Source organism: Protopterus annectens, chromosome 4.part0 (assembly GCF_019279795.1).
Source record: "Protopterus annectens isolate FY-2018-M chromosome 4.part0, PAN1.0, whole genome shotgun sequence".
NCBI lineage: Eukaryota > Metazoa > Chordata > Ceratodontiformes > Protopteridae > Protopterus > Protopterus annectens.
Window position 1 is genome coordinate 981,886,741 of NC_056733.1, and position 16,756 is coordinate 981,903,496.

Here is a 16,756-nt window from a genome sequence, read left to right on the forward strand (position 1 = left end):
ATTTCGTAATATCATCCGTTATCTGCATACTGCTCCTGTCTTCACTGAAGATGGTAAGATAGTCTTATCTCAGTTAGTGAACAACTCTAATCCAGTCTGTTGGCTGTTCAGTCTCCAATTGTTTTTTTTTTCTTTTTGCTTTGACTTTATGCGAATGATCTGATCCGTATCACCTGTATGTATACTGAATGATCTGATCCGTATCACCTGTATGTATACTGAATGATCTGATCCGTATCACCTGTATGTATACTGAATGATCTGATCCGTATCACCTGTATGTATACTGAATGATCTGATCCGTATCACCTGTATGTATACTGAATGATCTGATCCCTATCACCTGTATGTATACTGAATGATCTGATCCGTATCACCTGTATGTATACTGAATGATCTGATCCGTATCACCTGTATGTATACTGAATGATCTGATCAGTATCACCTGTATGTATACTGAATGATCTGATCAGTATCACCTGTATGTGTACTGAATGATCTGATCAGTATCACCTGTATGTGTACTGAATGATCTGATCCGTATCACCTGTATGTGTACTGAATGATCTGATCAGTATCACCTGTATGTGTACTGAATGATCTGATCCGTATCACCTGTATGTGTACTGAATGATCTGATCAGTATCACCTGTATGTGTACTGAATAATCTGATCAGTATCACCTGTATGTATACTGAATGACCTGATCCATATCACCTGTATGTGTACTGAATGATCTGATCCGTATCACCTGTATGTATACTGAATGATCTGATCTGTATCACCTGTATGTATACTGAATGATCTGATCAGTATCACCTGTATGTATACTGAATGATCTGATCAGTATCACCTGTATGTATACTGAATGATCCGTATCACCTGTATGTGTACTGAATAATCTGATCAGTATCACCTGTATGTGTACTGAATAATCTGATCAGTATCACCTGTATGTGTACTGAATGATCTGATCAGTATCACCTGTATGTGTACTGAATGATCTGATCAGTATCACCTGTATGTGTACTGAATGATCTGATCCGTATCACCTGTATGTATACTGAATGATCTGATCAGTATCACCTGTATGTGTACTGAATAATCTGATCAGTATCACCTGTATGTGTACTGAATGATCTGATCCGTATCACCTGTATGTGTACTGAATGATCTGATCAGTATCACCTGTATGTGTACTGAATGATCTGATCCGTATCACCTGTATGTATACTGAATGATCTGATCAGTATCACCTGTATGTGTACTGAATAATCTGATCAGTATCACCTGTATGTATACTGAATGACCTGATCCATATCACCTGTATGTGTACTGAATGATCTGATCCGTATCACCTGTATGTATACTGAATGATCTGATCTGTATCACCTGTATGTATACTGAATGATCTGATCAGTATCACCTGTATGTATACTGAATGATCTGATCAGTATCACCTGTATGTATACTGAATGATCTGATCAGTATCACCTGTATGTATACTGAATGATCCGTATCACCTGTATGTGTACTGAATGATCTGATCAGTATCACCTGTATGTATACTGAATGATCTGATCAGTATCACCTGTATGTATACTGAATGATCTGATCCGTATCACCTGTATGTATACTGAATGATCTGATCCGTATCACCTGTATGTATACTGAATGATCTGATCCGTATCACCTGTATGTATACTGAATGATCTGATCCGTATCACCTGTATGTATACTGAATGATCTGATCCGTATCACCTGTATGTATACTGAATGATCTGATCCGTATCACCTGTATGTATACTGAATGATCTGATCAGTATCACCTGTATGTATACTGAATGATCTGATCAGTATCACCTGTATGTATACTGAATGATCTGATCAGTATCACCTGTATGTATACTGAATGATCTGATCCGTATCACTTGCATGTATACTGAATGATCTGATCCGTATCACCTGTATGTATACTGAATGATCTGATCCGTATCACCTGTATGTATACTGAATGATCTGATCCGTATCACTTGTATGTATACTGAATGATCTGATTAGTATCACCTGGTCACACACAATGTTTGGCGCTCACTATGGTTGTTCCACTTTCAGATCCTTTATTCATTTGCATGCTCTTGTACAAGGTTGATTCTTAAGTTTATTAATGGATATGTTCTTCATTTTGACCACTGTAGCAGATGTCCATCCATCAAGGACATCAGAACATTCTTAAGAGAAAACTACTCTCCATTCATACCATATTGGATCTTTCTGGTCACGTTTAACAGGGCATTAGTTGAACTTATTGTATCCATAGTTCAGTGTGATTTGGCCTGCTTTGTAACTGGACAGATGAAACAGGTGCTGACTTTGAGGGAACATGGCAAAATTCTTGGCTAGGCTTATAAGGGCCTCTGGGCCAATAGCCTAGTATCATCCTATGAACCTATGAAAACAGATAAGTTCTCTATTGAGGTTCCTTTTTATCACTTATTTTTGGTTGCATTTTGTATTTCCAGTTTTCAAGTAGCCTTGTAATACCTGCTTAGTCTGATGTTTGGCTGTGCATTAGGTTATGTCAGGGCCTAAGAAAGGCTGTTGTGGCAGAGAGATTCAGTATAAAGTCTTTCATTCACTTTGTGTTTTTTCCTTAAGTCCAGAACATATTGTTGAGGTGTATGTGATCTGTGAGGGTTTTATCCCTAAAATGTTGAGACATAAGCAATGTCAGTTAAGTACTTGGACAGGAAGAGCCTTGAGGCCTACACCTGGTTTACCACGACATCTTCAAGCTTATTTTCTGCCTTTGATGTCCCTATGAGAAGGAAGCAATTTTAGGAGAAGAACACAAGAGCCTTTTCAAGTCTAGCCATGCACCCCAAATCTCTGACAAGTGCTGGTACCCTTGATAAGTGTTAGCAGAGGCTTGGGAGGTGAAACATTTATAAGCAGGGGCCTGGGAGATGAACCATTTACAGGCTGCCTATGTCCATGGTTGAGAATGTAGGCCCCAGGTGAAGTACTTTTGTAGCCATTGAAACATTCATGTCAGATTTTCAAGGCTTTGAGGGTAGCCTGTTTGGTGCCCACCACATGAAGGAAAGCTAACAGTTCCCACTGAGCCAGCTTCTGTGCTTTGGGTTTTGAAGTGAGCAACCCCCCCATCACAAATGTCCATAGGCAAACTCTCTAATTGAATCTTATAACTTAAAATTTTTTACTACTTTAATTTGCTTAGTGTAATACTGTTGAACATCTTCAAATCTAGCTAATTGGAAATAGGATTAAATGCAGGTAGATGCACCATATTCCATAAAAGGTCTAACCTCGCCTGTATAGACTTAAAAACAGGTAGATGCACCATATTCCATAACAGGTCTAACCTTGCCTGTATAGACTTAAAAACAGGTAGATGCACCATATTCCATAACAGGTCTAACCTCACCTGTATATGTATAGACTTAAAAAGGTACTTTAATTTGTGGGCTTGGATGCCCCAAACCTATAGCTATTCCTCCTATTTTGGGGAGCTCTTAAGGATGCTTATTATGTGCCCCGTGCCACTAAGATGGTTGATGGGTGCTGTAGGTTACAGAAATCCTGTAGGTTGCTTCAGAAGAGCCTTTTAGCAGATCCAGCAATAGTGTCTGTGGATCTGCAGACCTGGTCCAAGTTTGTTCCTGTCCCCACAAAGAAAGCAGTGTGCTATCACTTTGGGAAGAAAACATATACAGATGCCACTCTGGATTTCATATGCAGGTACTAAACTAGCTGTCCTTGCTGGCCATTTTAAGCCTAGACTGTTTCCCTTTTGGTCCTTGAATTAATCTGTCTCATTTGGTGTTAGATCGGCCTTACTTATGCCATGGTCTATAATTGTATGTTACCATTGGTGAGAATAACTGGAATTGTACCATAGATAATATGAGGGGGCCTATATCTGGGATTAAAGCATTTAGCAGCTGCCTTTGCCCATTTGTAGTACAGGGGACAGTCCTGGAGTCATTTTTCTATTACTCATTCATAGATCAAAGTTGTGCTTGAATAAGGACCAGTATGAGCTTTGCTTTACGTGGATGGGAAGCCTGTGCCAGAGTAGTAGTATCCTCTGAGATATATACCTGTCCCTCCAAACCATTATGTTGCTGCTGCTGAAGAGGTTTAGATCCTTGGACAAAGTATATTTCTGATGCCATTTGATTTGCTGATTTGCAGTAAATCCATCAGTATTGCGTCGAAGAATGCCTTGTATGCCAGGCACACGTCACCTCTTAGTCTGTAGGATACAGAGAATAGTGACAGGGATTTAAGTTGGTTTAAGTAGGACATGTTGTTTACACTTTGTATCCTTTTAGTAAGATACCTCTCATGGGGTTGCATGTGTCTAGACAGGCCAAAGGGGGTGTTACACTCAATAATTGGTCTAATGGGGGTCGAGTAAAAGAGAACAATGACATCCCTAGGTCTAGACACAATCCATTTGTTTATAAGCTGTGCAATTTAGAAGGACTTCTGTCTGACAGTGGAGACATGTTGGCCAGAAGTTAGGTCATTGCCAACACAAGTCCCCCAAATCCCAAATAGCTGGGTCGGTATATTGTCAAACTGGTAGATGTTCTTCATGTTTCACTGTTGCAGTCATTACATTTGGGTTATCTGCCTGCAGGTAGACCTCAGACGGCCTGAATATCAAAGTCTTGGGTCCTGCGTCGGATGCTGTCTCTTCTTCCATGACGTCAGGCCGTCAGGGGTATAAAGCATGCAGCCGACGCCATTACATCAGTCTTTCCTGCCTCACGGTGCCCGAAGCAGAAGTAGTTCGCAAGTGCCGGTTGGCCGACTCCTGAAATTTTCGTTTTCGAGTTTCAGAACCGACGTCTTCAAAAAAGCTAAGTACCCCATTGGGGATCCTTTTTCTTGCTCTAAACAGATGTCAGTAAAAGTTAATAATTGTATTACCTGTGGAAAGCAAATACCTCATAAAGATTTTCATTCGTATTACAGTCCTTGCTTAGGCCCAGACCACGACGTCCCTCACTGTCGGTTTTGTGCCTTATTCAATCCTCAAACTATTCGTTGTTGGTTCATTTTTGCGTCAGACTATTTCGGTACTAGGTTTAATTATCATGAAATGGCTTCAGTAAGCCATCCAACTACCGACATTCCGAAAAAACATAAAGATAAAGACAGAGACAGATCGCATAGGTCCAAAACTGCCGACAACGCTTCCGTTAAGCTAGTCGTCAATTCGCTGGTACTCAGTGAGGTGCTTTCGCAGCCCCTGATACCCGCTATTTCAGATTCGCAGGCCTCTGCCGAGACCCATTCGGATTCTGGTATGCTGCAAGATGCTTTTTTGACTATGGAACCTGCAGAAGTCTCTACCTTGGATGGGTCCGAAGCTGCTGTGCAGACACCAGCTTCTGAGGGTGTATTCAGCCTACAGACTTGCATTTCAAACCGATGCCATCTTCTTCTTCAAGGCCTAAAACTCAACCCACGCCTAGAAAACCGACGTCCAAACCGCATGGTCAGGCCCATATGCCTGAAAAACAAATGATAAGAATGGCTGAAGACCTTATTACTTTAACTAGGGAAAGCCAGCCTTCTCCCTCTAAGAGACCTAGAACTGATTTTCCTTCTGATTCTTCTGATCAGGATTCTGAAATTTCTGTTTCTTGTGATTACCAGGATTTGCCCTTATCTACCTATGAGGATTCTGATGCAGAAGACTCAATACCTTCTGCTTTCCCTCCAGAAGATTTTTCTTTTGGTGAAACCTTACACACTCTTAGGGAGCATTTCCGCTGGGAAAGCCAGGATTACTCTGACTCCAAAAAGAGGCTTAGGGAATTCTTACTCCTACCTTAACACAGGCCTTTAGCTATCCCTCCTGTCCTGGATATTGTAGATGATGCCTTCTTGGAATCTAGCCCGGCCCCAGGCACTTTACCTCCGGCTCCCAGGAAACCTGATGGGTATTACAGAGTACCTGACTCTCACTAGTTCCTCTTCAAGAATCCTACTGCAGACCAAGAGACCATTTCACAGGGACCTAAAGGCATTAAGACTACTATTGCCAAAAACCCTACCCCCTCTGATAGAGATTCCAGGGCCTTGGACAGATAGGGTAAGAAGGTATACACTTCTGATACTTTGGCCATTAGGGCCTTAAGCTGCCAGTTTCATATGTTAAACTATCAGCAGCATATTATTGGACTACTTAAACAGAAAATGATGTTGACTCCTGACTGTGCTGAAAATAAAGAATTACATGATTTAATGCATTCTGCTAAACAAGTTGGTAAACATACTTTGCAATGTGTTTTTTACTCTTTAGAAGCATCTTGTAGGGCTGCTGTCACTAGGTCTGTACTTAGAAGGCATGCTTGGCATAAGGAGCAATCTTTGCCAGATCATGTTAAAGCTAAATTACTGGATGCTCCCTTACACCAAGACCGCTTGTTTGGCAACAAAGCAGAAGAGGTACTTAAAAAGATGGAGGAAAAAGCTAAATCTATGCAAACTGTTAAAGATTTCCTGCAAGTACAGCCTCCCAGATTTAGTAGGCATTGGCCTTCTAAGAAGTGATCCTTTCCTGTCTCTTCCAGATCTTTTCAGTCCAAACTCAGGAACAGGAGACCACCTAGGCTACAGTCTCAAGGTATTCACAGGCCTAAGCAGTGGGGGGCTCCCACTTCCATAGCTGGAAGTAGTAAAACACCCCCTATGGAAAACTATCACAATTACTTAACCTTAAACCTTCCAAGCCCTGCTCAATTGCATGCATCTTTAGGGGGAAAGATCGTCCTGCATGGAAAAAAATGGGAACTCATTACCCAGGACAAATGGGTTTTAAATATAGTTTCCCAAGGATACAGATTCCACTTCCACGCCTTACCACCCCCAAATGGTTGGCCAGACCTACCCCCAAATCAGTGGGCAAAGGCTCAACAGCAGGTTCTCTCTCTAAGTATCAGGGGTATTCAACCTGTCCCAGCAGAAGATAGGGGACAAGGTTTTTACTCAAGACTTTTCCTGGTACCCAGAAAAGGCAGCTCCTGGCATCCTATCCTGGACCTCTATTCTAAACACCTTTTTGGTGATCCCAAAATTCAAGATGCTAACACATCAACAGCTGCTTCCTATGCTAGGCAGAGATGTCTGGTTGGCAACCTTAGACTTAAAGGAAGCATACCTGCACATCCCAATAAGGGAATCTTGCAGGAAATACCTACGCTTCAGAGCAGGCTCCATGCACTATCAGTTCTCTGCACTTCCCTTTGGCTTATCTACTGCGCTCAGGGTATTCACAAAGTGTCTAGCTCCAGTCATTGCATTTTGCAGGCAAAGAAACATTCAAATATATCCTTACCTGGACGATTGTCTGATTCAGGCAGAAAGCCAGGACATGCTACTAAATCATCTGGCATTTGTAAAGAAACTTCTAACCTCAGTGGGGTACAACATAAATGAAAAGAAATCTCATCTAGTACCCTGCCAACAAATTGTATTCCTGGGAGCAAGCTTAAACACAGCTTCCCAGATGGCTTACCTCACGCCATAGAAACAAGTTTATTTGACAGCCTACTTCAAACTACTAGCCACAAAGACCCAGCTATCTGTAAGGAAAATCCTGGAATCCCTGGGGTTCATGGCTTCTTGCATCCTACTAATTCCATATGCAAGACTGCATATGAGGAAACTATAATGGTATCTAAAAAGTCTATGGTGTCAACATTCTCAGGACCTGGAATCAATGATTCCTATCATTCCTTGCATAAAGACGGAGTTCCTTTGGTGGGCAGAGGCCTGCTACCACAACAAGGGACTGCCATTCACTCTACCCCCTACCGCCCAAACCCTAACAGACACATCAGACTATGCATGGGGGGAAGGGGGGGGCTCACTTGGCAGGGCAGTGCATTCAGGATAAATGGAACCCAAGTCATATGCACCTGCATATCAATCAAAAAGAAATGTTAGCTGTACAGAATTCTCAGACAGCCTTCAAGGACCACATTCTTCCAGGGCAAATATTGGTAAAGACCGACAACACCACTGTTATGTGGTACATAAACAAGCAGGGGGGAACCCACTCGTACCCTCTCTGTAGACTAGCCATGGCTCTCTGGAACACAGCCTTGAGCTACCAAGTGCACCTACAATCTCAATTCCTGCCAGGCAAGCTAAATTCACTGGCAGATGACCTAAGCAGAAATCTCATGGACCCACACGAGTGGAAACTGGAACCAAAGATGTTCATCATGTTTTACTGTTGCAGTCATTACACTTGGGTTATCCTGCTGGCAGGCGACCCGCAGTCGGCCCAAGTTCCAAAGTCTTGGTCTGGCGTTGGTTGCTGTCACCTCTTCCCTGACGTCAGTGCACCAGGGGTATAAAAGATGCAACCGACACCATTTTCTCCAGTCTTTCTTGCCGCGCGGTGCCCGAAGCAAAAGCAGTTCGCAAGTGCCGGTTGGCCGACTCCTGAGATTTTCAAAATTGAGTTTCAGATCCGAAGTCTTCAATAAAGCTAAGTACCCCGTTGGGGAAACTTTTTCTTGCTCCAGACCGATGTCAGAAAAAGTTAGTAATTGTATTTCTTGTGGGAAGCAAATACCTCATAAGGACTTTCACTCTTACTGTATTCCTTGCCTAGGCCCTGACCACGATGTTACCAGTTGTCGGTTTTGTGCTAGATTCAATAAACGCACTATTAAACATCGGTTTGATTTTGCTTTACATTATTTTGGCTAAAGGTTTAATTACATAATGCCGTCGGAACAACCGACAACCGGAATTTATAAAAAACGCAAAGGCAAAGAAAAGGACAGGCATCCGAGGTCCAAAACCGATGACGAAACCTCTTCTAGGCCAGTCGCTGGTTCTCAGTGAGGCGCTTTCGCAGCCCCTGACACCCGCTACCTCAGAGCCACAGGCCATAACCGACAGCCACGTGGAGACACTGAGGCCTGTAGAAACTCAAGGTATTGGGCCTACGGAAACTGTTCCCTCAGATGGGTCTGGAGCCGCTGAGCAGGCATCGGCTTTTGAGGGTGTTTTCAGACCTTCACAACTTACAATTAAAACCATTACAGCAGCCAAGGCAAAGTCAAAGACACCATTAAAGACAAGGAAACAAGAACAGTATTCCCCTGAGCAGTCATCCATGCCAAAGAAACAGATGCTTAAAATGGCCGAAGACCTAATTACTTTAATCAGGGGTTCCCATCCCCCTTCTGACAAAAGGCGTAGGCAGTACACTGACTATGATTCCTCTGACCAGGTTTCTATTTCCTCTGATTCCTCTTCTGATCAGGGATATTCTCTCCCTCCCTATGAGGACTCTGATGCAGAAGAGTCTGTACCTTCAGCCTCTCCGCCTGAGGATTATTCTTTTGGGGAAACCCTGCACACCATGAGTGAGCATTTCCATTGGGAGAGCCAGGATTACTCAGAATCCAAGAAAAGGCTCAGAGTTTTCCTTTTATTGCCTCAGCACAGCCCCCTGGCTATCCCCCCTGTGCTTGACATTGTTGATGATGTTTTCTCTGAATCCAGTCTGTCTCCTGATTCTTTACCCCCTGCACCAGTCAAGCCAGACAGGTACTACAGGGTCCCTGACTCTCATAAATTTCTTTACAAAAACCCCGCTGCAGACCCAGAAACAATTTCCCAGGGTCCTAAAGGGGTTAAGGCTTCCACTGCTAAAAATCCTGTCCCCTCGGATAGCGATTCCAGAGCTCTGGACAGATGGGGGAAAAAAGTTTACACTTCTGCCACTTTAGCTGTAAGGGCTTTAAATTGCCAGTTTCACATGCTTAAATATCAACAGTACCTCATGTCAATGTTAAAACAGAAAATGGTTTCAAATTCAGAAAGTCCTGACAGTAAGGAAATGCAGGATTTATTGCATGCAGTTGAACAAGTGGGAAAGCATACTCTGCAATGTGGTTTTGATTCATTAGAGGCTTCTTGTAGAGCCGCAGTTATAGGCTCTGTTATTCGAAGGCATGCTTGGTTGAAAGAACAAAGTTTACCTGACCATGTTAAAGTTATTGGATGCTCCACTACAGCATGATACTTTGTTTGGTGTTAAGGCAGAAGAGGTGTTAAAGAAAATGGAGGATAAAGCAAAATCAATGCAGACAGTAAAGGATTTCTTACAGGTTCAACCACCTAGATTTAGCAGAAACTAGCCTTCAAAAAATTGGTCCTTTCCAGTGTCAGACAGACCACAAAGAGACAGATACAGATGCCCAAGAGGCAGATCTCAGCCCCACAGCTCCTACAGACCTAAACAATGGGGTGCTTCAGCCCCCAAAGGAGGAGAAAACAAATCACAGCCTTATAGGAAACAGTCCCATTGACTTCCCTCTACAGATGCCAAGCACTTACCTTTTGGCAGCAACCCTAGGGGGAAAGCTAGCACTTTCCTCAAAAAATTGGCACATAATCACCCAGGACAAATGGGTACTGAATATTGTTTCTCAGGGTTACAGGTTACACTTTCACACGCTTCCGAAACCAAAAGGTATGCTAGACCTGCCACAAAACCAATGGGCAGAGGCACAAAAACAGATTGCTGCTCTTATGGACATGGGAGCTATTCAGGGAGTTCCACAGCAAGAACAGGGACAAGGATTTTACTCAAGACTTTTCTTAGTACCCAGAAAGGACAAAGCCTGGAGACCAGTACTGGACCTGTAAATCCTAAATACTTTCCTGGATGTTCCAAGATTCAAAATGTTAACACTACAGCAACTTCTGCCCATGCTGGGTAAGAAGGCTTCGCTAGTTACTTTGGATCTCAAGGAGGCATACTGGCATGTCCCAATCAGACAATCCTGCAGAAGATACCTCAGATTCATAGCAGGCTCAATGCATCACCAATTCTGTGCCCTGCCCTTTGGCTTATCTACTGCCCCCAGGGTCTTCACAAAATGCCTGGCACCAGTAATTGCATTTTACAGACAAAAAGGAATTCAAATATATCCCTACTTGGACGAATGCCTTTTTCAAGCAGAGAGCAAGGACATTCTTCTAAAGCATCTGGCGTTTGTAAAAAGTTTACTAATTTGCCTAGGGTACACAGTAAATGAAAAGAAATCAAAACTAGTGCCCTCTCAAGAAATAATATTCCTGGGTGCAAGCTTAAATACAACTGCCCAGATGGCTTATCTCACGCCAGACAAACAAAGGCAACTGACTCATTACTTTCAAATGATGGCAACAAAAACCCAGCTCCCTGCAAGAAAAATTCTGCAGGCCCTGGGCTTCATGGCATCCTGCATTCTATTAATTCCATATGCAAAACTGCATATGAGGAAACTACAATGGTATCTAAAAAGTGTTTGGACTCAGCATTGTCATAGCCTGGAGACAATCATAACTTTAATCCCCTGCCTACAACAGGAGTTTCGATGGTGGTCCCAGGCCTGCCACCACAACAAGGGACAGCCTTTCACCTTACCCACAGCCAGGCAGACAATAACAACGGATGCATCGGATTACGCCTAGGGGGCACATATGGCAGGAAAATGTATTCAGGGCACGTGGCCCAAGGAACAAATACATCTTCACATCAATCAAAAAGAGATGCTAGCTGTACAGAATGCCCTGACAGCTTTCAAGGACCTTCTGCATCCAGGACAACTTTTAATAAAGACGTACAATACCACAGTTATGTGGTACATAAACAAGCAAGGGGGCACACATTCCTACCCCCTATGCAGACAAGCCATGACTTTGTGGAACACAGCACTGACCTGTCAAGTACATCTGCAGGCACAATTCCTGCCAGGAACAAAAAGTACACTGGCAGACGAACTAAGCAGAAATCTCATGTATCCTCGCGAATGGAAACTAAATCCACAAGTGTTCAGCATGATAACGAGGAAATGGGGATGCCCATACATAGATCTATTTGCCTCCCCTCACAATTACCAAATACAGAAATTCTGCACAAGAATTTATCACTCTCAAGCATGGAAAGTGGATGCTCTATCATTCAGCTGGAAAGGCCTGACAGTCTACGCCTTCTTTCCGATGCCTCTTATTACCAAGGTGCTCCTAAAAGTCAGACAAGAAAGGCCAAAAATTATCCTGATTGCCCCAGACTGGCCACGCCAGCACTGGTACCCAATCCTAAAGAGCTTGTCTCAAGGCCCAGCTTGGCTTCTACCTCAAATTCCTCACCTTCTGACTCAAGACAATCAGATTCTGCACAGTCAACTCAGAACCTTAAGTCTGGCAGCATGGCAGATAATGTAGCCACTCAGATTGCACCTCTCTCTAAAGCTGTTGTGGATGTCATTTTAGAAGCCAGGAGGCCCAACACTAGGAAATCTTACTCAGAAAAATGGAAGAGATTCTGTGCTTGGAACCAGATACAAGGGCTCGAATCACTTGTCCCAAATATACCTCAGATTTGACAATACCTAACTGAGATGCTGGACAAAGGCCTATCTTTCTCATCAATTAAGATCCATGCCTCTGCCATTTCAGCTCATTATAATACAGATCCTCCTATTTTTTCACATCCTCTACTACGACAGTACCTCAGAGGGCCAAGAAATATAAGACCCCCAAGGAGAGCACCAGTACCAACTTGGGATCTCAATTTTGTTTTAGAAAAACTCACACTGCCTCCTTTTGAACCAGCCAGCACAGCTGATCTAAAATTCTTATCATGGAAAACTGCTCTGCTCCTAGCAATAACTTCAGCAAGAAGAGTCTCAGAGTTACAGGCATTAATGGCTATGGAACCTTTCATCATTTTTCATCAGGACAGGGTTTCTCTTAGGACAAACCCAACATTCATGCCAAAAGTGGTCTCCAATGTGGCTTTGAACCAAACCATTCATTTACCAACTTTCTACCCAAATCCCCAGAATAAAGGGGAGAGACTTCTGCACGCTTTGGATATACACAGACAGCTACGATTCTACTTGGACAAAACAAAAGCTTTCAGGAAAACTGAGCAACTGTTTGTAGCCTATGCTACAGGATCACAAGGAAAGCCTATTACAAAGCAGACAGTTTCAAAATGGAAAAGACACTGCATCCGCTTCTGTTATGCACAACATGGCAAATCAGTGCCTAAGGGCATTAGGCCATATTCTACCAGAGCAGCAGCCACTTCAGCAGCTTTTCTCAGAGGAGTACCAACCAAAGACATTTTAGAAGCTGCAACCTGGAGCTCAGTGCACACTTTCACCAAGCACTACCACGTACCTCTCTACTCTAAATCCAGAGCAGGCTTTGCCACTGCAGTTCTGCAGGGCCTGGTAGACTCTCCAAATCCAATTTAGACCCAGCCACCCAACCTCAGCTTTGGGATTCTACCCAAGTGTAATGATTGCAACAGTGAAACATGATGAGCATAGTACAGTTGTGTACCTACCATAAATGTAGGTGTTCCAGTGTATTCACTGTTGCAGTCCAGGTTACCCACCCACCATCCCCCTTTTCATTGCTGGGGCTTTTCTGTACTTCTCAATTCTATACAACCTATGTGGTGTATTTGCTTGTAGATGAAGGAAATGTTTATAGTTATATATGCTTGTTTTTTTTTGGCATAATTTTATCTTTCCAGCCTTCCTATCTGGGGGGCACCTGACATCTGGGGCAAGAAAAACTGAAGAAAATTGCGTCGGTTGCATCTTTTATACCCCTGGCGCACTGACGTTAGGGAAGAGGCGACAGCAACCGACGCCGGACCAAGACTTTGGAACTCAGGCCGACTGTGGGTCGCCTGCCAGCAGGATAACCCAAGTGTAATGACTGCAACAGTGAATACACTCGAACATCTACATTTTTGGTAGGTACACAACTGTACTATATTCAACATTTTGAGAAACAAATGGGGGAACCCAGAGCTAGACCTGTTTGCCTCCCCTCAGAACTACCAGTTGGACAAATTCTACACAAGTACTCCCCACAGACAAGCTTGGAAAGTGGATGCCCTGTCCTTCACCTGGGAAAGCTTCTCAGTTTATGCCTTTCCCCTCTGCCTCTCCTCTCAAAAGTTCTGCTAAAAATCAAACAGGACAAACTAAGGACAATACTGATTGCACCAGACTGGCCACGTCATCACTGGGTACCCCCTCTTGCGCAGTATGTCACTGCTGAAACCATGGCTTCTGCCTCAGACTCCTTCCCTGCTGTCCCAGCAGGAGGGCCAGATTCTGCACCCCCAGCTTCAAACCTTGCAGCCTGGCTACTTACCTGAGCTCTCCAATAGCATCGCTCAGTAAGCAGGTGCTAGATGTCATTCTGGAAGCAAGGAGGCCTAGTACTAGAAAATCCTATGCTGAAAAGTGGAAAAGATACTGTTCCTGGAGCCAGACTCGGGGGATGGGCACAACAGTGCCCAGCTTACCGGATATTCTTCAATAATACGAAGGTAAAGCAGTAAACACCAAAGCAACCCTTCCACTGCTCGAAGAACCAGTCGATGGGAGGAGCGTTGTATAAAAAAAGACACTATTACTCTTGTCTTAAAATTCCATTAAAAACTTTCGCTGTTCAGCGCAGTACTTCAGACAGTAAAAGACAAAACAGTTGAAATCAAGCATGTTCGCTTGGTCCCATTGCCAAGCTTTATCAAGATAAAATGTCACTAAAATAGAGCTGTATATATAGAGCTCATTAACCACCATGTGACAACAGAACTAATTAAACTTTAAAGCTGTACATTTATTTTCTAGGCTAGTTGTATTTCATTTACATCCTCGTACCACTATTGTATAATACATAAATACTGATGTATATAAAATATAAAAAATCATGTTAACCTTATTTCAATATTGAAATTAAAATTCATTGAATCTGATTTTTTATATATTACAACAAAATTAATTCATTTCATATCCTAAAAAATATGTGGAATTATATAAATATGTATATAGACATATAACAAACATAAATATGCAATTTTTATATAATATACATTAATAAATAAATATATGAATACTATAAAAATATTGTGAAAACGTATTCTCAATGTGTTTGATAAACATTTTCTAAACTATCAATGCAAAACTAATACCTACAAAAATTTTAGGAAATCAATATATTATAAAATTCATAAATGTATTAATGTATTAATCTACTATACAAAAAATATACATTACTCGAATGGTTAAACAAATTCTATATACAATGACATCAAATTACTTATGAATCACAGTCTAGCCATTCTTAGTTTAAGGACACTTTTTATGTTTATATTGTCATTTAGACCGGGACTTGTGGCAGCATCTAGTTTGAGCTGCCACAAGAGTTCCTTATATTCTAAACGCGTTTCCCAGTCTCCCCCCCTCTACCATCCATTTGCACCTGTTCCAACACAATAAACTTTATACACATCTCAGGACATGAAATTGAATGCTTATAAAAGGCGTTTGTTTCTTTTTTTCTGGAAACTTCATACATGTGCTCATAAATTCTCTTTCTCAAGGACCTTTCTGTTTTGCCAACATAAAAACTAAAACACTCAGTGCAGTGTCCCAAATATACTATTCCTTGCGTTGCACAATTTGCATAAATGTTGGCTTTAAAACAAAAACTCCTGGAGGGAATATACAAGGAACCTCTATTAAGAATATATGTGCATTGCTTGCAACTTCCACATTTATAAGTGCCTTTTTTCAAATTCTTGTTATTACTAATTCTTTCTTGAGGTTGAAATTTCTCAAATAGTTCCTTTATGTTGGTGTCCCTACGTCTAGTAAATCTAGGATACCTCGGAATGTGTTTACTTAATTCTTCATGTCCTAATTAGTAAGTTTTGGTCGGTTTTAACAGGACATGAAGAATTAAGTAAACACATAACATAACACATAACCAACATAAAGGGATGATGTAAAATGCCCCCTTGCTTGTAAAAACAAGATCCAAGATGTTCTGCCTTGTGAATATTCTGACGTTTTTAGGGTGTTTGTTTTGACAAAGTCCAAGAATTTTTGTGCTTGTGCACTAGTGGTGATGTAGGGATGTCCTTCAAGAATGCAACTGCAGTCCTGACATATGGGTTGTCTTGCCTCAGGCAGCCCTTCGGTCGGCCAGATTCCAAAGTCTGGGTCCGGCGTCGGCCGATGTCGCCTCCTCCCCGACGTCAGAGCGGCTGGAGTATAAAGGCATCAGCCGACGCCATCTTCTTCAGTCTTTCTTGCCACACGGTGCCCGAAGCAGTTTGCAAGTGCCGGTCGGTCAGCTCCTGTGTTTTCAGTTACCGAAGTCATCTAAAAGCTAAGTACCCCGTTGGGGAACATTTTTCTTGCCTCAGCCGATGTCAGAACAAATTGAGAAAGTTAATAATTGTTTGTCTTGTGGTAAACAAATACCTCATAAGGACTTTCATTCTTACTGCCTCCCTTGCCTGGGCCCAGACCACGACGTCTCGGCCTGTGCCGCCTGTGCTTGCTTTAATAAGCGCACTCTCAGGCGCCGGGCAGAGTTTGCCGAAGACTTTTTCGGCGAATCTTATGCTTACAACATGCCATCGGAACAACTGACAGCACAAACTACCAAAAAACGAAAGGACCGGGACCGACATCCTCGGCCCGCGTCTTCCACCGATATCGCCTAAGCCCTCCGAGTGCCCGGTCCTTCGGAAGCGGTAATTCAACCGCTCCAGGCCGACGACACCGCGTTAACTCATCCCTCGGTCTCGGAGCCTACTCCGGTGCCGGTTGTTGATTTTCCTCTGGAAACTGAAGTTCTGGATCTACCTGACACCATTCCA

General features: G+C 42.6%; 1 protein-coding gene across 1 annotated transcript in view; it reads left to right on the forward strand.

Annotated features, from left to right (window-relative positions):
* The window catches only part of LOC122799708 (ras-GEF domain-containing family member 1C-like), a gene marked incomplete in the record, with an annotated part of 1,592,823 nt that overhangs the window by 1,484,826 nt on the left and 91,241 nt on the right, over positions 1-16,756 (forward strand). Inside the window, 1 exon segment of the mRNA XM_044068944.1 lies at positions 4-53. Coding sequence (XP_043924879.1) covers positions 4-53 — 50 coding nt within the window.